Here is a 25,023-nt window from a genome sequence, read left to right on the forward strand (position 1 = left end):
TCGTATTTTTATTTGAAAGTCATTAAACCCTGGTCTATTATTAGACTAGGTTCTAGTGACTTTTGTTTTTTTTTTTAATTTCAATGATTGTAATCTCTTTTAATCGATCTTATTATTATGATCTTATTACATTTCATTGTTTTTAAGTTTGCTGTAGCGTTACTCAACTATAATTAATAATTATATAGGTTGTCTGTAGGTATAGTTAGTAGTTTAGGTATCAATTGTTCAAAGTTAGTAGTAGTATCAATTACTCAACCATGAAAGAGTTAAGCTAAATCTGAGATGGCTAGTCCTCACCCGTTGCTTTCTTCCACAGCAAGAACTTCGTTGAAAAAGATTGAAAAATATTAGACAGACATGTTTATCTAGGCCTCATTAATAAACATAAAATAAATGATATAAAAGTAACTTTTTACCCTTCATTGTACACCATAAAAAAATAATACAAAAAAAAACAGTTAAACATGGACAATAAGTGGCACTATCCTTAAAAAGAGTTATTTACCAAGAAACCTTTATACGGTATGTTAAAGATTTAAGAAAATGTAAGACAGCTGAACACATATCTATGAAGAACAGTTTATTTAAAGAAAACGTTATTATAATATTATGTATAGTACTTATCTTCAGCGAATACTATTTAAATAATAACGGAGGAGGTTTGCTACAAAAGCGTACGGAATACCGACGTTAAAATAACAATAGACACTTAGTACGACTACGTAGATGAAGATAAAAGGAGTATCGAACTTATTCTACGAAAGAGAGAGATTAAGTTAGGAAGGAATGTAGATTTTAAACGACATTGGGAAGATGTAAGGAGAAATTTTATACTAACAATTCTACAGCACAGTTCTTAACGGCAATTCGTGATAGTTGTCGTATGTCTAATGGACAAAATTAAGCAATATTAAATTACACCCTAAGAGTCCTTATTAATTTATCCCGCAAGACACTGTATGCGATAGATAATAAGGACGAAATTGGATTGTACGTTTTTAATCTAAGGCGTGAAGTTAACTGCACCCCTCGGTACACGGAAGACACCATTATTCCATTTTAAAGAGTTCAAGATTCAAATCTAATGCCGCGTGACGATCGAGCGCGATACGCCGTGACGATTGCATAGGAAATTTGATGACATTCCGCCATTCAATTTTAAACCTTACTTTCTAAGCTGGAAAGTTAAAAGTCTACTGATAATACCACTACATATGTTCTCACGGCAAGTTCCTGTGACTTCACTAAGAAAAGGTCGCCGTGGAAATAGTTTTATCTACTATTTTGAACTCTATGCTGATAGTAATAAAAGTTTATTGATGTGCCTTGATTAGTCTTCGCTGGGGAAGACAAAGCTAGCCGCCACACATGTTACGAATGCTTTAATTTTTTCTGTTGTGCTAAATAAATATCCTGTACGTTTTTATAGCTTGGTATTGACATGACCATTGTCGTGTTGTTTGCCAATAAATTGTGCCTCAACTTGCTTGCCTGCTTTCTTTTAAATAATAAAACTGTCGTTAAAAATAATCTGTATTAAATACTTATTATACATGTCACTATAATATTCTGAACAGTTAGTAAAAGTCGAGGAATTTTGGATAGAAGCAGGCGTTACTTTGCGGAAGTTCATCATGATTATATAATGATTTATTTATTTTGCTATCATCCGCGAAAAATCGACGAATTCGATGCGAGATAAATCGCTTATATTATGAATATCTTGGCAACGCCCACCTCTTGCCCCACCTACCATTTGGTCTATAAAAGACGAAGCAAAGGTCGAAAACGACTACCCGGCTCACTCATGGCTGCAGCCAATCAACCAAGACAACCGCCGGGAGGTAAGCGTCGCCGAAAGCGCGGTAAGCGCACCCAAACGCGCCAAGAAGAGGCCCCACAGATGTCATCTGAGGCGCCGACAATAACATCCACGCAGCCCGCCGGCAGACGTACCACAGCGCCGCCGGCCCAGTCTAAGCCCACCGTGATCGCTGCCCCCGAAGGGGGGACGAAGGCGAAGCGAGTGGCGCCGCAGCCGGCATCTCAACCGGACAGCGGCTACATGGACCCAAGATTTGCCGTAGTCATCAACAGTCTCAACCAAGTGCTGATGGCGATACAGGAGCAGCGTGATCCCGTCCCGCTACTCCTGGAATGCATTGCGGAAATCTGCCGCTACACTGGCTGAACTCCGCATTGCATTCTGGAACGCCGACGGGCTCTCACCAGCCAAGACCCGTCTCTTCAAAAACCTGCTCTCACAGCGTCGAGTGGACATCGGCCTTATAAATGAGACCCACCTCAAACCGGTGAACAAGTTGAAGGTTCCCGGATACTTTGTCTACCGGGAGGACCGCATCTCACCGAATGGGATTGCTTACCGGGGATTAGCAGTCCTAGTCCGACGGTCCGTCATCCACCAAATGCTGCCAGCACCACGATTGCAGACGTCGTACGCCCTGGGCGTGGAAGTCTGCGTTGATCGCCAACCCATCCGTGTGTTCGCTTACTACAAGTCTCCGCAGGATCGACTTGCGGTCGCTGATGTCCACAATCTGCTGGACTCGCCACTGCCAACCATCATAGCTGGGGACTTCAACGCGAAACACACAGCGTGGAACTCCAATATCGTGTGTCCGGATGGCAGACGCCTCCTAGACGATGCAGACCGCAATGGCTACGAAGTGCTAGGACCAGAGGTTCCGACGCACTACCCTTACTGCGCTGCCCACACTCCAGACGTCATCGACCTAGCTGTCGTCCGCGGCCTCACGGCCACGCCAACGTTAGACGTCATGGACGACCACCTCTTCTCCGACCACCAAACCGTCCTCTTAACGCTACTGAGTAAGCCCATGACGACGACACGACCTTCTCCCAAACAACGCCAGGATTGGCGCATATTTGCCACTCACATGGCAGAGCACTCGCCATACTTCAAAGTGGAGACACCCGAAGACGTTGACCGACTCGCGTCTCAATTCAGCGCGAGTATGTCCCACGCGCTACAAGAGTCCAGACTCGACGCTGCGTCCACCCGCAGGCCTCCCCAACTCCGCCCCTGTCTGCAGGCGTTGATAGAAGAGAAAAGGAAACTGCGCAGGAAATGGCAAACCCGGCGATGCCCTATCATGAGGTCACAGCTCAACGCTCTGGCGGCCAAAATTTCGGAAGCGCTCGAAACCGACGCGACCGAATCTTGGTACGTGACCATCGAGCGAGCCAGCGACGATTGGTCCGGCATCCACCGCCTCTGTCGCCGCCTCTCAGGAACACGCGCTCCGACTAGGCCCCTCCTGGCCAGTGACGGTACCCCACGTTACCGCGCCGAGGACCGAGCTGAGATATTCGCGGACTACCTCGAGAAGCAGTTCCAACCGAATCCGACCACTGATGTGCAGCATGACGACACCATCGAGCGACACATAAAGACATACTTCGAGGCACCAATAGCTCCGACCGAAGACCCCGTCGTGTTCTCCCCTGGACAAGTCCAAAGGATGATTCGACGAACCAAACTCCGCAAAGCACCCGGCCCCGATCGAGTTCCCAACGAGGCCCTGCGTCACCTCCCCCGGCAAGCAATTGCGACACTGACGCAGCTCTTCAATGGAATTCTCCGCACCGGGTACTTCCCCTCAGCGTGGAAACTCGGCCGAGTCATCCTTATCCCCAAGCAAGGGAAGAACATTTTGCAGCCTGGGAGTTACCGCCCTATCACATTGCTATCGACCACCTCAAAAGTCTTCGAAAAACTGCTCCTGCTGCACATCATGCCCCATCTACAACCACGCGACGAACAGTTCGGATTCCGTGCCGAACACTCTAAGACACTCCAAGTGACGAGGGTACTGCATCACCTCGCTGCCGCCCACAACAAGCGAGAGCACTCCATCGCAGTATTCCTCGATATGGAAAAAGCGTTCGATCGCGTCTGGCACACCGGCCTAGTGTACAAGTTGTCCACGTCTACTACTCCTCGTCGAGTAGTTAAGACTGTGAACACCTTTCTACTGGACAGACGTTTTCAAGTGGCGGTTGAAGACGCCTTGTCCACGGAACGGCCCATACGTGCCGGTGTGCCCCAGGGAAGCTGCCTGTCGCCCGTCTGCTACAGCAGATATACGGACGACATCCCAGTTGCGAACGGCGCCATGCTTGCGCTGTACGCCGACGACGCCGCGTTTATAACCACATCGCTGTCGGGCCGACACGCGGCGATCAAAATGCAGCGCGCACTGGACGCACTTCCCCACTGGCTAGAGACCTGGAGACTCAAGGTCAACGTGGCGAAAACCCAGGCGATCTACATAGGGCGATCCCACCTACCGCCCCCGGTGTCACTAATGGATGAGACTGTCGAATGGTCCCCGACGGCTAAATACCTCGGAGTGACCATAGACAGGAATCTCTCCATGCGACACCACGTGAAAAATGTGGTCACGCAGACGCGAGCCGCACGGAGCCTCTTGCGCCCTGTGCTAGCGTCTCAGCTGCCTCTCCGTGCGAAGCTGGGTATCTACAAAGCATACATCCGCACGCGCCTTACATACGCGGCCCCAGCGTGGTACGCGCTGGTCTGCGAGTCGGGCCGCAAATCGCTACGAGCGCAGCAGTCACTGTCGCTGCGCACAATTACCGCCGCCCCACGCTACGTACGGAACCAGGTCATCTCCAGAGATCTGAACATAGAGAGCCTGGACGACCACATTCGCCGCCTGAGCATCTCAATGTTCGCGCGCGCTGACGGAGCGCGATCCCAGCACCTGCGAGGTATCGCGCCATACCATCGACGTCCGCCGGACGCACGAGGACTGCCACGAGACCTGATCTCCTGAACCCCCCCCGGACATGACCACTTCCTCACTGCTGGCTGACGGGCGCTTGCCGGAGTTTCTCCGGCGAGCTCGACCTCGCTGAGCAGTGGGTGTAGCACCACCAGGATTTACCACTCTGCCACAGTTCCGCAGATCGCCCGCGATACCTGCGAGCTCGATCGCGATGCGGCAAGATAGCACCGGATCTGAAAAACCCGGTGTTGACACCACGGACCTAAACAGGTCCCACCCAGCGCCCCGCCTGTCGTTGCAGGCGGCGTCGAGCATCACAGAGAGGGGCCAACGCCCCGATCACTGTTACCCCGTGACCCGTGGGGGTTACCGTGGAAGACCCGATCGTCGTCGAAAACGACACTTTGCAATTGCACGTTGTAGAGTCAACATCTCCTGAGGATGCTCCGGTTCCGGGGTGAAACGTACGTAGAGAGTATTTTGCCGGACCTGGGTGACGTTGTCGCATGGGTTCGTCGACTTTTCGCGGATGATAGCAAAATAAATAAATCATTATATAAAAGTCGAGGAATCTTAAGCAAAAATATTGGCTTTATTCCGTGCACAGTTGGAGCCTGGAGAACAAATGCTCCAGTATTAAACCTCTTTCCCATATCTACAAACAACAGATTTAGAAAATATGTCCGTAAGTTACCTACTGAGTCGGCATGGCATCACTTGATTTGACAATTAATTTGAATTTGAAAGAGATTGAATTGACAATAATAGCCTTACGACTCAGTTGATAACGTGCCAAGTGCTTTAATGTTTTGTTATACAAATGATAGCGTAAGTTAACACGACATTAGCGCCATCTTGTATACTTTCGAGCAAACATGCGCATGTGCAAAAATTTTCATAACATTAATAATTAACATTTATTTTCTCTTACAGGTGAGTCGCAACAGCATGGGGATGACTGCGGTTACAGTTATATAAGTGAGTGAAAGACATACAGTTAATTGTTTAATGTCCGCCAACGATAGTTTGACGTTTTTTTCATCCATTTTTTTAGATAGTTGAACGTTTTTTTCATCCATTTTTGCAAACTTTGTAAAAACAATTCCCTAGAGATAAGTACGATGTATTCAGTTATACCCGACTCACCTTGACACTTTGCTACCTACTCTTATTTTTTCATTGATGTTATCTAATGTAAATCTGATGATTTAATTCGTCTATTAAAACTCGTAAAATTTATCTTACCTTTTCTTATTGTATAAGAGCATGACTGCAAATTTCATATTTTTTTTTATTTCTTCTGTAAGTAATTGAAATAACCTTTAAAACGTACATTTTATATTTTATTAAAAACACATTTAACGTTAAAACTATGTAATAACACCTTGCCATTGCAAAGATGACAATTCATCGAGTAATATTTATAACCATCTAATCACATTACCAACTACTTGGAGTGAAATCAACTTCAGTAGTTCCATAAATTAAAATAGAATTAAATATCCCTTTACTGACCCAGATGTACAATTAAACACTGGCACGCTAAATGTGTAAGCCATTAAAACAAAGCTGGACAAGTGACAAGGAAATTGAAGAAAAAGAAAAACAAACAGACCCACATTTAAAAACACTCGAAAGCTCGCAATCCAGCGAAACATCCAATAATTATTGTCACCCGGAAATAACTCTGAAAAAAAAAATGGAGCACGAACTCTCTGAGCAACTATAATAATCACCACTACAATTAAAAATTCCCGGATAGGATTGCTCTCGAAAACAAACTCGGCACGGATAACTTGGCCCAATAATGAGATTGCAAGTCCGAGATTCACCTTTGGAAAATATTCTAAAAGATTTTTCCTTTGACTACGCTAGTACGCCGGTGGAAAATCAATCCGACATCTCGACACTAACTCAATTATCGAATTTCGCTCTAAGACAGTTTCTAATTGAAATGTGAAATAAATACTTAAAAAAAAAAACGTTTTTATTTCGAATCGTTAACTATTGTGACGTGACCGGTAGCAGCGCCAGTGATTGTACCATTATTTTGTAGTAGAGGAAACAACTCGAGCTGGTCCCAGGACTTGTGACCCTGAGAGTAGGTTTAGGGGTTCCTTTTAAAACTCATCAACTCTCACCTTCCCTGCCTGCCTTGTGTGTGTCCATGCCCACACTAAACAATTTATGATAAACAATAATAACAACACAAACATTATCAATAATTACAAAAGCATTACAAAGACAAACAACATTACAAAGACAAACATATATGTGTTCATTCATTATTATATATCTTCATTTTAAATTTCAGCCAAATCGGTTTAGTAAACGCGAAAGTTTGTATGGATGTTTGTTACTCTTTACAACCAAACATCCAATGATGTTAAATACTGGTAGATGTGTTACTAGGTCATGAAAAATGAGGGGCTCAAAAGATGAAATTTCCACATCTCAATGTGGTCAACAACGAACGTTATTTAAACAAATAATACCTGATTATCGTCTACAATGTCGAGTTGTGTGTTCAGGATGTGTGAAAACAGTATATACATATATACATAATTGAATTAAAAACAAAATTGTGCATGTGTGAGCTCAGTTTTGTAGCCTATTATTCGGATCAATTTTGCGGTGATTTTGTAGGGACGTAACCGATCTATAGTATAAAATTAGCATTGCAAACATTCAAACAAACTTTCGCATTTATATTATTAGTAGGACAAGATAAATTTATTACCATATCTTGGTAAAACTTATCATAATTCCGTTAAAAAAATCGCTCAAGAATTCGACGTTTCTCAGTACCAGCGTAAAAATAAACCGACCACCCGACACTAACTCAATTAATAAACTTCTCTCGCAGTAAACTATCGTATTGAACCGTGAAGAAAGTATCGCCCGGGCAAATAATTAAAAATTCAATTCCGAAACTTTTTAATTTGGCTCTCCTCAATTTGAATTTGTTATTTGGCTGTGTTTTTCAGTTATAGGCAAGCCTCAATCCAATTTCAACGTTGTTCCATCGTTATACGTTCGTATCGGATATATGTGATCAATTATTTCTAGTATTAACAAATTATCGCCACGTATGTGTTAATGGGTGAAAAGGTTTGAACTTTTCCGAAAAGTTTTCAAAGTGTACAGACGGCCTCCGTGGCGCAGTGGTATGCGCAGTGGATTTACAAGACAGTCCTGGGTTCGATCCCCGGCTTGGCTGATTTCTTAATGGTCCAGGTCTGTCTGGTGGGAGGCTTCGGCCGTGGCTTATTGGTAGAATAACAGGCCCCTAAACTCTGCAAATGTAAACTGCAAACCTAAGCAAATGGGTCGCAATGTACCTACGAAGCGTCCTTAGTCTCAAAAAACCCTATTTTGCATGAACTTAGGTAATGCTTCATTCAAATCACGATTTTCGAGTACTAATAGTCTTCAAACTAAACTGCAGATAGTCAGACGGACATGGCAAGACTATAATGGTTCCTTGATGACTACGGAACCCTAAAATACTCGCATTCTCATTGTCTCTATGTTCTCTTGTACAAATCCTATCGTTGACGTATCCAAAGAATAAGCGCTCCCATATAGTCCTGCCGTGGCGCGATCGGGCCCGTTCGCACATTTGCAATTCCATTCGCGTCTAGTTCTGTCCGCATTGCTTCCGTCCCTCTCGCACTCGCGCCAACTCCACTTCCCGTCCTTGTCGGATGCATTCGATTGCAGAAAGCCGATTTTCTGAATGCGACGTTCACATTTGTTTCGACTACGGCATAGAATGGTGCTGATTTTGTATCCGTTGTACGGGATTTCAATGAAAATTTACTATCAGCTTCTCCCGACTCTTTGCTAAATAACACCATTTTTATGCGACAGTAACTTAACGCTTTGCCATCTTAAGTATGTGATGGTAAGCAACCTAAATTAATACGTCAATTAAATATTATAGGAATCGTGATAGCCTGATGCGTGATAAGTGGATATCCATCTGCCTCCGATTCCGTAGGGTGTAGGTTCAAACCCTGTCCGGCGCATGCCAACTTGTCAGATATGTTCATTTTAAGAAATTAAATATCACGTGTCTCAAACGGTGAAGGAAAACATCGAGAGAATTTTTTTAATTCTCTACGTGTGAAGTCTGCCAATCCGCACTGGACCAGCGTGGTGGACTTTTGGCCTAACCCCTCTCATTCTGAGAGGAGACTCTTGCTCAGCAGTGTGCCGAATATGTGTTGATAATGATGATAGGACATCGCCTCGCAAGCTCGAACTTAGGATCTTTCACTTTTATGGTAGTAAGAGTCGTTGAGTTAAAATTCAGTAAATTCAGCCTCTGAAGCGAAATATTGTTAAAAGCTTTCAACTTAAATTGGGAGACTATAATATTTTTTGGAGACAAGTAAACAAGTAAATCTAATGATGAATGCTTTTTTAGCAAAATACTATACTTATTTCGCAGTATTGCTGTCGTCCGGTATGAAAGGCATGTTTGCCGGTGAAAATATGTATAGTCACATGAGGCTTAAAGCCTCCGCCTCAGGGTTATAGACAGGGCGGTATTTTGCAAGACGTAGTCCACTGTGAAGTTTTGCTCTGTTTATTGTCGACGGTCTTCCACTTACCATCAGGTAGGTCTGCTTATAGTCTGCGGGCCCAAGAACAAAATATTTAATAATATTAAATAATAAGTAGGTTAAAATTATGAACCATGATGGCGTGGCGTTCTTTTTTTCAAAGCATCTTCCAGATTTCGGTGCGTATTAAATTATTAGATGCTATAAAAATTGACTGTTACAATTTTTTAACCGACTACAAAAAAAAGGAGGAGGTTTCTCAATTCGACCGTTATTTTTTATATGTGTATTCGCGCATAACTTCGTCATTTATAGACCAATTTGGATAATTCTTTTTTTTCGTTTCAGTTTCATTTCATCATCTATTGAAGATGTTCTGACGAGTGAAGGTATTCGCTGAAGTTAAAATCTCACTTATCACGGCTGTTTTAAACCACTCGAACACTTTGTGTTTTTGCGTTTTTGTGACGTCATAGCAAAACTAACCGCACGCTTTTATGTGTATCTAAAAATATAATTAAAATTGTATTTAGAAAACACACACAGTATCGTAAATTGTCGGACCGACGGAAGAAGGAACCAATATATATATATTTTAATTTTAATACAATTTAGCAATTACACTTGAAGTTAAGTGTTAACTTTCTAAGATAACGGACTACCTTGGAACTGGCAGCTTGTTCTTTCTTTTGTCTCGCTTTAGTAAAATTTAAGCAAGCTTTTATGTAGTAATAGATTTCAGAAGATCCGCTACGCTCTAATGTTTCGATAGTATACCAGTTGATCTAGGTTATATCTGACTGCCACATTTCATCCAAATCAGTTCAGCTGATTGTCAGTCACATTTAGTCACATTTACTATAGTAGACAGGATATGATTCGAGTTTTGACGGCCTCCGTGGCGCAGTTGTATGCGTGGTGGATAGTAATCAAGAGCTAACTTGTAAAGAAAAAAAAATATATTGCAGCAAAATTAAGATTTAGATTAGTAGATTAGTATTACAACTCCGTAGCGTTTTAGAACACGTAGAATAACTCGCATGAAGGGTAATTGCACACTCCTATGAAATATTGTGTGCAATAATTATACCTTTTTGGGCCCTCGAAGGTAAGGATCGCCTTCGTAACGCTCCTTCAAGAAATATGTTCTACGCAAAAAACTGCCATAATTTACGCACCTACCGTTGATATAAGAACCAAAGGTACGCAGTGTCCTTACACGTCACTGCATAAAGCGCTATCATGAATGGCATGTCAATAATAAAAAAAACCCGACTGCCTAACCTGCCTAACCTGACATCTGTAGCCTATCGTATTTTGTATATCGATTAATAAAAAATAGCGTATTTCTAGTTGTAGGTTTTTTTTTGGCCATGATATTCCATTTTGAAATCCTCTTGATGAGCACTTGAATTTGATACCCATATCGCAATATTTAAAAAAATAATTTTTTTCACCTCGTGTCTATAGCGACTTACAGTCGTCGTGTTGGGTTTTTTTTAGCTTCACCTATCTAAGAACACTTGGGTTATTCAGACAAATCTAACGATATCTTAATTACGTAAATATGTTCAGCGGTTTGGAAGATATAAGTTAATAAAGAATATTACATACATACACACATACAAGATACGCGCGAAAAACATAACCGATCTTGAAGTCGGCATGAGGCATGAATTGATTTTAATGAGACATTAATTAATTAAACACATATAGTAATATTTTATTTTAAATATAAATAAATCTTACCCCTCCAACTCAGGGTTTCTGAGTTTCATACTCATGCGCATTCGATGTTGAGTCCGGGCTTTTAAACATGCTGCTACTGAGGCTTTATTGTGTATCCTTGGTTACCACATCAATGGTAGCCGATGAAATAATATGTAAAAATACTCGTCTTCGGGTAGCTTGTAGGGTACGTTTCGTCCAATTTCGGTCAATTTCGACCGGTTCCGACCATTAAGGGGGCCATCTTTCGCGCCGTTATCGCCCCGGAGCGCATATATCAGGATATTATTTCACCCGCGAATATTATAGTCCAGGAGCTAGTCGCAAGATTCGAGAACTAAATAAAGCGAAATGTTTTTTTATGTCTATAATATATTTATGTCTTTAGTGGTAGTAGTAGTGTAGTAGTGTGTTAAACAGACAAAAATACAAACAAACTTGAAGCTCACATTATCGAGTTTTAAAAACATCGTTACATAATATTCGTAGCTCTCTACTACGCTATCGTAGCTAATAATTGATTTTAGTTATGTTAAAGCTATTTGTAAAAATGCTTATCCCGGGAATAATCTCTATACTTATTACCATGACGGCCGTGTGGCGCAGTGGGTAGTGACCCTGCTTTCTGCATCCACGGCCGTGGGTTCGATTCCCACTACTGGAAAATATGTTGTGTGCTGAACATGGGTTTTTTCCAGTGTCCTTGAGTATTTATACATTATATAAGTATTTATATGTAGTATATAAATGTATATGAATATTATAATATCAACTATCTTAGTACCCATAACACAAGCAGCTCTGTATGCTTACTTTGGGGCTAGATATGATGTGTATTGTTTAATTATATTTATTTATTTATAAATATCACATCGCACCGTATCGTCTTACTTGCTTGATAGAGCTTACATAGTAAAAACTGCTTTCCGAAACTGTCACTACAAAAAGAGAAAGTTTATGCTTCATGAATGCAAAAGGGCGTTAAACTAAGTTCACTGGAAGTAGAATATGTATTTGAAATTGCCAAATACCTCCCCAAAATTACCCACAAGCTCTCGGCCCATTATTTTCCATATCTAATCAGTGTGCCAAGAAATATGGTAACGTACAAGTCGCGGTTATGCGTTATGATTTTTATCGCAAACTAGTGCTATTTATTTCGCGTGCATACGGAGGGGTGCTTGTGGTGGTATGGCGAACGTTCGCTGGCGCTTTGAGAACTTTCTGGAAACTTATTATATGCTTACAACATCAATTTTGAGTTTCATATTTCCATGTGGTGCTCAGGTCAATAAGTTTGGTTCATTGATATTGCGAAATATTTATTACTTTTGGTTACAGAAAGAAGGTACAGGTTTATTAGTTTCCATATAGTTAGTTTAATAGTACAGTATTACCTACTTTCTTATTTGATAATGAATTTTATATAGATCGTCTTCAATAAAATCTACAAAATAAGGTTATTAATCATTGAATGATATTCTTAAATATATCAGGTTTATGTATTTAAAATTAAAGAAATAAACCTCCATTTTTAAAACCTTTTCAACCTGAGTTTTAACACACGTTCTACGGACTAACTCAAAAAAAAGAAAAGAACTGTCTCGTTTGCCCAGGGCGTCCTATGTCATCATGAACTTTATGAGTTATTTTTTCTTTTGAGAAAATTTACATGAAACAAAAGCTTAGTATTTTATAGCTCGATCCAGGACTCGAACCGAGGACTTTGTAATCCAAAGCCACATAAACTATCCACGGCATCAACAAGGCAGCATTTTTCCATACATAACATAAAACTTAACGCCACGTGGTTTCAAAACTCGCTCGCCAACTCGAACGCAGCGTGTCCTCGCTTAAATGGAACCTGAAATTCATGCGAACGAAGTAGAGAATAAAATGAACGAATACTAGGATTAGTGTGTAACAGGGAGTAAGGTTCAAAATAGCCGCGACCACGGACCGGCGCCGACAGCCCAACCGCATTGTCCACAAATGTAACGCCATGCAATCTATTCGCGTACAACCATCCGATAATATAAAATCGATGACGTCGACTTTAAGTACCTACTTGCGATTAATTTTTTTTTATTCTTTACAAGTTAGCCCTTGACTACAATCTCACCTGATGGTAAGTGATGATGCAGTCTAAGATGGAAGCGGGCTAACTTGTTAGGAGGAGGATGAAAATCCACACCCCTTTCGGTTTCTACACGGCATCGTACGTTTTTGCCGGTAGGGTGGTAACTAGCCACGGCCGAAGCGTCTCACCAGCGAGACCTGGACTAATTAAGAAAACGTCAATCGGCCCAGCCGGGGATCGAACCCAGGACCTCCGTTTTGTAAATCCACCGCGATACCACTGCGCCACGGAGGCCGTCAAAAAATTAAACGAATACATTCTCGAGTCAGTACGACACGAAGCGTCACATCAGCAATTTTCAATATCATTCAAGACAAAATGGCGTCTTAAGTTTTTAAATATTTTAAAAACTGTTCACGAAAACTAAAAAATAAGATACTCTGTGATTTTATAGTACTGTTATGATATAGAAAGAAAGAAAGAAAATATCAAATCCCGACACTGTTTGACAACTAGAAATGAATTTGCTGTCAAACCTATCAAGTTACAGAATTACCCCTAACTCTAGGTTTAGCAGACAGCGTCCACAGAAGCTTTTTCGTCTATGTAATTAAAATGGCCTCTGTAGTCTAATTACAAACGTCAAACACACTAGAACTCACATTGGAGCTATTTGGTGGGCCTCCAAATCCCGTCTCCTATAAGAAACCTGGCCCTAATCGTTAATATAGGCTAGAAATTGTGAAGCTTTCAGTCTCATTCTAATCATAGTAACAGGCCCCCCCCCCGTGCCACATCTTGACAGATCTTGATCACGTGACCTGTCGATAGCAAATGTCATTCCCATACATCTTTCTACTTTAGTTTTTCGTTAGCGATCGTAGAAAGAGAATCGGCGTGCCAGTTGGCTAGGGGGGCAGATACCATACAGAAATCAGAAGCCAAGCAAAATAAAAGGGAAACTGACGAGTTGAAATTGCTGACGTAATGAAATCACCGACGCAACCGGTCGGGTGTCGCCTGATGACGTCGTCTTGCTATTTAAGTTTCCTTTGATTAAGCGCACAGACAGACTCTTCTGATTAAAATCTCGTGGATGTAGCGGTTTAAGTGCTCATCTACAGTTTCAATCTCTTTGAAACTTGAAAAGCATTGCTCGGGAATACTTTGTTATTGACGTTATTCATTAATTAACACCTGAAAACAAACAAAGCATAAAAGCAATTAATCAAAATGGTTTGTAAGAATTTTTACTATCAATAGATAGCCTACCTTATAAGGTAGGCCTAAAACAATATATTGTTTTCACAATAAAATTTTCAAAATTATATTTTATATTACCAACCTATACAGAAACCTAATATTTTTATACATGTTTTGAATCTTTAGTGTCTACACAGTGGCGTGAACAAAGTTTTAAACTAGGGTATGCACTATACGACCAAATTGTACAAAATGTAAAACTCCTCCAGTGCAGCGGATCCTTTCGACAGCTCCATTTAATGAAATATACGTCAAATAAATGTCAACCCCAATAGTCAATCAAGTCAAGTCAAGTCAAGAAAACTGTCAATTTCACAATTGCAATGGAATGAAATTGGTGACAAGCGGATGCGATCTAGTTAAACATAACGGCTCAGGTTTGTCGTCCGGTTGCGCAGTGCATTTATGCATGTACTAACGGATGCCCGCAACTATGTCCGTGCGTGTTGAATTCAATTTTTCACAAATTCCACGTGAATTATGATTTTTTCCGGGATGATTAATGTATTAATCCATCGGAGTAAAATCTATTTTCATTCCAAATTTCAGCCGAATAGCTTCAGTAGCCACAGCGTAAAGGAGGAACACACATACACACACACAAACTTTCGCCTTTATAATTTTAGTATGATGAAGTGCATGCCACTGACAAAAAACGCCAGTACAACAAACAGTTTTAAAAATCTACTTATTACTTAGGCCAGATTTAATCCGATCTTGTACTTTCAACATTAGAAAAACTAAGCCCCAAGGGATACCGTTAGGAGATACGATTACAAAGTTTTTCCATCTCGAACTTATTCTATAAATCGTTACGGTTCGAGCGATGGTGACTATCAACTCTCTTAGTCTTTGTATTGACAATTTATGGCTATATAATATATAAACAAAGTCAATAAATATATAATTTCTTCTAATTAAATTGTATCAAAGCTTGGATTAACTATAAAAGCTTTTTTTTTATTCTATACAAGTTAGCCCTTGACTACAATGTCACCTGATGGTAAGTGATGATGCAGTCTAAGAAAGAAGCGGGGTAACTTGTTAGGAGGAGGTTGAAAATCCTCACCAGCCTTTCTACACGGCATCGTACCGGAACGCTAAATTCGCATGGCGATTCGTTTTTGCCGGTAGGGTGGTAACTAGCCACGGCCGAAGCCTCCCACCAGCCAGACCTGGACAAATTAAGAAAATCTTAATCTTAAATAATAGCTTTAATAATAGCTTGAACATAGAAGGTTTCCAACTCGTTTAATAAAGATTAAAATATAATCAAATGTGATTTTTATAATAATGTCTATACTTGAAGCATCTACAAGCAAACAATGACGACAACTTAAAGTAAACATTTGGTTTAATTTAATTTTTCAAAAGCTATTACCTAATCCTAGAAACGAAATTAGCTTTAACTACGACGCACAACAATAGGTAAAGTTCTAAATATTAGTAACATAATAAATTCAACCCAAATTTTAAGTACGCATATGATAGTAGGTATAGCATATATCATCACTGAAACAATACAAAAGGGTACTTTACTAAATTTATAAAATAAAATATGTATATAAAAGTTACAGTATCATCAGAAAGGAGAAATAAAAACCCTCACAAGGGGGAGAATGCGGACATTTATTTTTCTGAGCCATTTATACCGTAACATATAGAGTCATTACGAGTCCGTGTTAGGACGTTGGCGTAAAACGAACAAATTTATACTTTCTCGTAATTTTTCCTATAATAAAAACACATTCAGCGTGCCATCTCGGGCAAGGGTTTGATTGTCTGTATAGTTAAGCGGCATAATCAGAATTTAAACTATTTTCGTATACGTTCGTGGATAAGAAATGGATATATGGGTTGGTGTTTGCCCAACAACTTTGTTTCGTTACTTAAATTATTATTATTAGTTGACGTAGTTTTTTTGAAAGCAAAATTTATAGTACTCCTTTCAAAGTGTAAAGTTTTACACTTATAGATATTTAGCTACTTTTGGCAATTATCTTTCTTTCTTCTTCTTTAGGTGTTAATTAAACAGCCACATTGCGAATCTAGTTAGTTGTAGTTAATACCTTTTAATTCTAATTCATGATTACAGACCTTCATAGTCCTTATCAACTTTATTTTACTTGACCTTCAGATGTAGGTTTCAAATACGAGAATTCATAATGTGAATAAAAACTAACGAGGCATGTGGCCTTGGAAAAATGCCCAGTTGACAGCTAAAAATGTAATAAACCAAGAATTGAATTATATGAATCTCATAAATCTAAAAGAGTAACGCTTTAATATAATATTAACTCGCCAATAAATCTTCAGGTGAAAAGGAAAGCTAAAATGGAATTCACAATAGCACAGGAAGCGATACGTCCGCAGATATTTTTCGTGTAAAATATGACGATCATGATATGTATAAAGTTTGCCATAAGACAAAGGTAAACGTCGTGAACAGTGTAATATCTTAAAGTTTAAAATCGACTTCAGACTGAGGTAATAAGGTTTCAATAAATAAAGCTCCCAAGCTTCGGGCTAGGGTCGCCATTAACAAAGTCATTAAGCGGGACAGAGTTTCGAAACTGCATCAATAGATTTCTGTTGTAACAAGATACAACTTTCGAGCGATACAATATCAGTAAACAGTATATGTTAGTACTTTCAAAATATTGGAATCTTAATATAGTGTAGGTAATATTAAAAATTGTGTTCTTTCACAGTATTTTTTTTAAATACACAGTAATTTAAATTTTCATAGTAATGATTGTAACTACCGTATTTTCAAACCCGAATTATATTTATTCAAACGTCAATTTATTTAAACGTCATAGAAAATTTTGTTTATAGTGAGGACAAAAGGAACACCACAGTTTATTAATATTTATTATTGGTATGAGGTTAGATAATACAACTATAATAAATATTTCCCTTCATAATCAACCAGAGAATCAGCAGACAATTTAATCTTTAGATATTAAGTCTTATGAAGAATATTGAAATTATGTTTGCAATTATAATTTTAATATACTTCGTAGGACTCTTCCGAGAAAACCTAGTCTAATGGTAATCATACGTCAGAACAACCTACATAATACAAGAACAGTAGACGAGTCTCCGCGAAATGAAAATATAGGTCAAGTTTTGCAAAATTAAACTTTAAAGCGATGGATTAGATCTGACTTTTGCGTGTCGTGTCGGACGGTACAAAATAATCTTGTTCGGCAGTCATTTTTGACCAATTTCCCCTGGTATCGAAAAATATTTTATAGAGGCCGACGCGAGTCACAAAGTCGTATCAAACCTTTGTGCGTTCCGTACAACGAGTTTTGTTGCCTTGTTTCCCAATATTCCCAATGGTGGAGTGTTTCCATCGGTTAGTTTTTCTAGACTTACTAGTGTTCTGACTGTCATCTGACATGCTTTTTAATAGCAAAACTATACATATACAGGGTGCTGTAGAGTATTTCCCATAACTCTGGATTTATATTCTTTACCGAAAATTAAATCATTATTATCAGTATGAGCATGTTTTAGTATTTTTGTATAAAAATAAACTTTCACAAATAACATCCACACAGAGGACTTATTGTAATTTTTTGGAGCAAGAAAAAACGCCTGACAAATACGGCACTAAAAGTGTCCCGAGCTCCGATAATTTCTCTCTATTGCTTTTTATTTTTCGATTCATCGCCCCGTTTATTTACGGAAAGTAATTAAATGATTTTTACTGTTGGAGTTCTTCCGATGTTTATTTAATTTTCTCCCTCTTAAAGGCTTTGTGGCAGATAAGCAGTGTATCGGTTTTATTTGAGGGCTTCAATTATTGCTTGCTTTTATTTAATGTAAAACAACTTTTTGATGTATTATTGTAAATATATTTTCGTTTACGTGTATATTGATCAATGTTTTAAGTAAGTACACATCATTCTTTAGATTTTAAATAGGTTTGTTCAATCAAGAAAACTTTTAGTTATCTCAAATGATTGTACTAATACTTGTACTTGTACTAATACCATGTATACGCCATACAATTACTGTGATGGTGTGCTAACTTGTGCCTTATGTAGTCGCACTTTCAAGGCCAAAATAGGTTACATAAGTCACTGGAAAGCACATCAGAGAACTTTCCATCCGAGTTCCTTACCCAGACCTGAGGAGCCAGAAGTGTCGCTGTAGCCGAAATCGGCTGTGAGGCATCATCATCATCATATAGATCAGAGGTATTTAATAGACTAACGGCACCCTTGTCTTCTTCTATTCGTAATTTAAAGTAGTAATTATTGTGCATACATCGCAATTTATCTAATTACTTATTAACAAATAAAAAAGAAAAAAATACAAAAATTACATTTCTACTTAAGTAAATTTTTGTTTTCGTCTAAAAATGCTGTTTAAAACTGTTATTTTACTTTACTCCGTCTACAATCACTGTCTAACCGTTATTTCCGTCGTAAAATACGCTGTCAAAGACAGGTTGTCGAGTAAGAAAACATTCTAGCATCATATACATACAACAAAGTAAATTTTCAGTTAGGATCAGCATGCAAGCGCCTCGGCTGCTCTATAAAAAGGCAGTTATTAAAATGCCAGCACAAGGTGACGCCGCTACCTTTACTAACTGCCGGCTGGGGAGCCATGTCCCATATTACACGACTTCTTATTTCCACCGCCATTAAATTACCGCCCGCCATGTTTACTATCGCGCTGACGTATTTAGATTCCGCGTTTGATTGTTTTTACATCATATATATAATATTTTTTTTAAGTTTTAAGTTTTTTTTTTTTTATTTTTTACCATTTTTTATTTCACTTTATTGTACGTATATCAAAATATTACCCGCGTAGTTCCCTTTTCTGTTGGGTTACAAGGACAGAATAATATAGCGTATGGCACTCGCAAATAACGTGGCTTTCTTATGGCAAAAGAATTTTCAAAATAGGTTATTCTGATTCAGATGTTACCCCTAAAACCTCACAGACTTTACCAGTATTAGTATAGATTAATAACTCTGCCAAAGTAAATTTTGTGTTTTTTGAAATAAAAATTATTGCGATAAAAATGAAACGGTTCACACTATGTTGAATTTAGCCGGTGCTCAGTATATAGTACAGTACGAGTATAGCTCAGTGCATATAACCTCCTATGCCTCCGATTCTGGATGGCGTAGGTTCGAATCCAGAAGGAAAAGAAATCTCCACGTGTGTGAAGTCTGCTAATCCGCATTGAGCCAGCGTGGTGGACTATTAGTTTAGCTCGTCTCATTCTGAAAGACGACTCGAGCTTAGCAATGAACCGTATATGGGTTGATAATAATAACGATAAGTTTAATCTACCCATGATAATCAAATGACATTTTCTGTTTTTTTTTTTACTATTGAGACTGTCCAAAGAACAAATGTAGGTATCAGAAACTACGAAGATATGCCAACGTCACGTAGACGTGTACAAGGTTACATCACCTCTAACTGCCGCCAAGGGAGCCGTGTTCCGTATTAACCGCGTACCGAGTTCTTATTCCAAGCGCGCAATTTTCTGGCCGCCATCTTTATTACTGCGATGACGGATTCAGATTGCTCTGTTGCTCTTTGATTGATTCCTTTTTAACCCCCGATGCAAAAAGAAAAGGAAATAAGGAGGAATAGACATTATATCGTCATGGAATCAATATTATTATCATTATTTAATTACAACGGAATAAGTTGACTTTAATTAATACTAACTAACACATCTTAGATACACACTAAGCCCTCATTCGCACGATAGTTTTTTTTAACGTCCGTTATAAAAACTCGTGCGAATGAGGGCTTAGTCACCAATTAGGTACTTTACAAACCACTTCTGTTTAGAACAATTAAACCTATTTTTTTAAATAATGTAAAGCCAAGCGAAAATATTTCATCCTACTATCCTATTAATGTTATAAACGCGAAAGTTTGTATGGATGTATGTTTGGATGTTTGTTACTCTATAACGCCGCTACTACTGAAGCGATTTAGCTGAAATTTGGAATGAAAATAAATTTTACTTTGGATTAACACATATACTACTTTTTACCCCGAAAAAATCCATGGTTTCCATCCATCACTCTTTCACGTCTCAACTACTGAACCGAATTAGCTGAAATTTTGTTTTAAGATATATTATAGCCTGGATTAACACATATACTACTTTTTATCCCGGAAAAATTCATGGTTCCCGAGGGATTTGTGAAAAACTAAATTCCACGCGGACGAAGTCGCGGGCGTCCGCTAGTTCTTAATATAAAAAAAATCAATGAATAATATAATATGTATATTTTTACGTGTATATTTTTTGGAACAATGACTATAATACTTTTAGTATGCAGAACAAACTTTTCTTGTATACAAAATTGGTTTAATCCATTGGGCATGTTTGCAGTCCACGGGGAATCGAAGGACACGACATGTCTAATACAAATAAATGACTGCCGACTGATTCCAATACTGGGACGGCTTTTTTTATTAATTGACCGAGATGTTTGTGACCATTTTTCACAGAGTTTTAGCGTGAAATCCATATTTTTTTAACAAATTTAATGTTTTTTAAAAGAATCTCTCAATTTAGCGTCTTTTGTTTTTACTAAGCGGACCCTACAGACGCAATTACTTTTTCATATGAACGTCGCTATCTAGCGCTTAAAGTATTCTATTTTCAAACCATCCAGGAACTCAGTTAAATAACCTGAAGTTTATCCAAATCCTGAGATTTTCGTCCGAGAGTGTAACGTTACTCTTATTTTTGCGACTAAACAGCAATGCTGTGTTCTGGTCTGAATTCATGTTTGTTGGTGTTATTACAGGCCAATGAGGCTTAACACCTACGCCTTAGATTTTTGGACAAAGGGCAGCACTTCGTACTATTTATAGATGGTTTTCCAAGTACTGTCAGTTACACTTTACTTGATTTGTCAATTATTACGCGTACTTTATAAAAAATACAAGATATTTTTTTCGTGGTGTCTTGTCTATTGTAGGTATTTTTGTATAATATCCTAATGTCCACCTTCAATTCATAACCAAATATATTAGTAACACAAACATGGTCATAGAATATGTCAAATACGACATATGTTCACAATACTTCTTCAACTGTAGGAGGTAATAAAATTACGGTGGACGGGATAGTACTCTTATTGTGGTCCTTCGTATTTTCGAGTGCACATGTCAAACTATCAATGGGTTGTTCACAAAGTACCACGTCTAATGAATGGGCTACACATAAGAGTACTCTCATACTGACCATTCGACCGTAGATGTTTGATAACCTGACAAAGCTTGCGCACTTGTGAAAGTTTCCTTAAAGAAACCGAAGTGTGTGATGTTATTAATTTAAGAATTGGTAATTTCTAAATCGATATTTAAACACATAGTAAACAAGTAATAGGCGGCCTTATCGCTTCGTAGCGAACTCGTCCAGACAACTTTAAATTTTCACCATACTCGTATTTACTGAATTTTACAAATACGCCTAACATCACACCTCATTCCCATAGGAGTAGTCATAGATCACGTTTTTATTTGCTACAATCCTTGCATAATTATCTCTCTTGCTTCTTCTGCTAACATCAAGCCTTTCATACAAGTTCGCCGGTTAACGGTACGTACCTACTCTTGACCCAGCCTTTAATAAAAATGCTCTGTATTTGGACCAGGAACGTTAAAATTGTCTTATCCTTCCAACATTTCTGTCCACACTCTACTTATAGATACATTTTTTTAGTCTTCTTTCATTCATCCTTTCAACCAAACCAAGACCATCAAAACATACCTTTCTCGATTTAAGTCATCTTCTTTTATACCACAGAGTTGTATGATGTGATAAAAAAGCAGCGTGTAAATAAGCTAGTGTGATAGAGCCCTTAGTGTAGATGTAAATTACCCGCCAGCTCCAGACATAATGCATCCAACTTTTGTGTGTATTGAGTGGATGTAAACATATGGCCGTCTATTTCTGGCGGAATAGAGACATAAAGATAACTTTACTGCTCTCACACTCTGCCATCGGTGCAGAGATATTCCTTTGTGACGCAGAGAAGATTTTTCAATTAATTTTAGTAATGTGAATGCGACTGTGTTTGTTTTTACGCCTTATTTAACCATACAATCTGTAATTGTACAATGGTAACTTACATCTTGAAAATATAATTATTGTTCTCCGGGGAAAAGTATCTAATTGAAGAGAGGGAGAAATGATAACTGAAAAAACACGGATTCCATCACTTTTTACTGCTACAATACAATTATATATTTCGTCAGTGTTTACTTTTACAATCGCCTTAGTGCGGTTTATAAACCATGCACAACGGTCTTGCGATTATATAATAATAAAACAAATATAAATATAACGAATAGGCATCTGCTAGATATGCATACTAATATTTTAACATCTAAATGTGCAAAATAACAAATTATTTTATAACAGAATATACACATACATGTTGTTAAATACGAAAAAAAAGCAAAAGTCACCATCATCACTACTCGTCTGTCATCTCTTCCAGAAGACATTTCGTTGACGCATCTTAGGCCTACTGCTAAAACTAAGTACCTACTAAATCTAAAGAATATAATCTAAAATAATCTAATTACTTATTTAAATAAAATCGATAATATTTCAACGCGTCATTTTCATAGTAAATTAAGTTTTATCCCCTCTGTCGACAAGATAATGTTTGAGTTATCCTTGACGTAGATACAAAGGTTTTATTGTTTCGGACGCGACAATAGTTTTTGTAGGACGCTTTTAGGCGCTGCACTCCGGCGGCGTCGTGTGGACACGTACCGGTGTTAGTTCCTTAAGCTGTTCTGATTTTTGGGTTAGTAGAACATAATATTATAATAAGTAGAGTTTTGAGCAATATTTTTTTTCTAACTTATCAAGATATCGGTAAATAGTTTCAAATTATTTGTTAATGTGTAATTTTTAAAAAGAGACAAAGTTGTGGTTTTAGCCCAACAACCCATATTGAAGCAGCATGGTAGGTCTTATCGCTCTCTGTCTCTCATGAAGAAGATAATACACCTAGTCTAGACCATTGAAAGTTATGATGAATTGTATGGTAGTGAAGTTAATGACTACATTATCAGAACGTCATTAGCTTATTTAAATACCCTACCATAAGAAACTTTTATAACACTTCTGTAATGTATGGAATATTAAATCAATAGAATATTCTACAAAATACTCTACGTTATGCGAGAATATTACAACGCTTCTTTAGTATAACCCAGTTATTCGCCTTCATAGTACAACTTCGCAACGAATAGCAAACAAAAGTATTAAAAGTTATTTTGATTTCCTTATAAGTGCTGGTCCTTTATATCCTCGTCTATACTAATTCTGTAGCAGTTTAGCTAAAACCTCCTTCATCCCTTTCACAAGGATGTCAGACAACACGATCCGATCGTCTCGACTATCTTTAGGAAAGTGATTCCGAATTTCCTGTTCCCATAAAAAGCGATAAATAATGGCCGCCATAAAATCATGGGCCGTGATGAGGATATTCCAGTGTCAATATCATAACGTACGGGGGATCCACGTTGGTGGCGCGATAAACCGATAGTGAGGAAAAATAAAAATATTGCATCGCATTGACAAGTTTACTCTGAGCTGTCAACTCGGGTAATGTGTGGAGCGAGTGGTTCGGAGACAGGGTTCAGTAGGGTTCAGTTACAAATGGGCGGCGCGCCTTATGTGACGCGTAGGAGGTACAAGTGGCACTTTAGCGGTCCTGTTCTTACTTACTTGTTGTGTGTGAGAGTGCAGTGTTAGAGCCACTGGCCGTATGGGCTGAGAACTTGCCACAGATAGAAAATTCATGATTCTATTTGTCACTGCTATGGTCTTAAAAATCATTATTCTTTGCAATATAATATTACAATACAAGCAGACGCCCGTGCTTTCGTCTGCGATTTATTTATCGCTGTAAAAATGGAGTAACTTCTCCCGTTTTCCCAACATTTCCCTTTACTGCTCTGCTCCTATTAATACTAGAGTGATGAAAAGTATTCTATAATCTGCCCAGGAGTATGAAGAATAATTGTACCAAGTTTCGTTAAAATCCGTCGAGTACTTTTTGTTTCTATAATGAACGTACAGACAGACAAAGAATTTACTGATTGCATTTTAGGCATCAGTACCGATCACTGATTACCCCCCTGATAGTTATTTTGGAAATATATTTTATACAGAATTGACCTCTCTACAGATTTATTATAAGTATAGATTACATTATTTACACAAAATTGTACTCCTTGTGTGAAGATGAATGCTAATCCAATTGCCTCCATGCATCTTTTTCATTAATAAATTTATCAATTAGACATGCGCACTGTACTGAGTGTGCATATTCCGAGGCTTGCATTCTTTTTACAGTTATGAACTAAGAAAAGCGAGCAGAGTGCCTAGAGGCAGTTTTCAATGTTTTCATACTGTGACGATCGCGTAATTAAAACATCGCTATCTAGTGGCGCTACTGTTTCAATTCCTTACAAATTCAAGTTTACGATTACGCGATAGTCACATGGAAACATTGAAAACGGCCACTAGGCACACAGTTCACGATGTTGCCAG

At 38.8% G+C, this 25,023-nt stretch overlaps 1 protein-coding gene across 4 annotated transcripts in view; it reads left to right on the forward strand.

Annotated features, from left to right (window-relative positions):
• The window catches only part of LOC112055381 (teneurin-m), a 330,977-nt gene that overhangs the window by 60,918 nt on the left and 245,036 nt on the right, over window positions 1-25,023 (forward strand). For 3 of the 4 annotated variants that reach the window (XM_052881940.1, XM_052881943.1, XM_052881944.1), the window contains exon 2: window positions 5,730-5,774. The exons of the other annotated variant lie outside the window; for it this stretch is intronic. In XM_052881940.1, coding sequence (XP_052737900.1) covers window positions 5,730-5,774 — 45 coding nt within the window. The remainder of the gene's footprint in view (window positions 1-5,729; window positions 5,775-25,023) is intronic. 4 annotated transcript variants of the gene reach the window in all.

The sequence above is a fragment of the Bicyclus anynana genome, chromosome 6, assembly GCF_947172395.1.
Source record: "Bicyclus anynana chromosome 6, ilBicAnyn1.1, whole genome shotgun sequence".
Classification (NCBI taxonomy): Eukaryota; Metazoa; Arthropoda; class Insecta; order Lepidoptera; family Nymphalidae; genus Bicyclus; species Bicyclus anynana.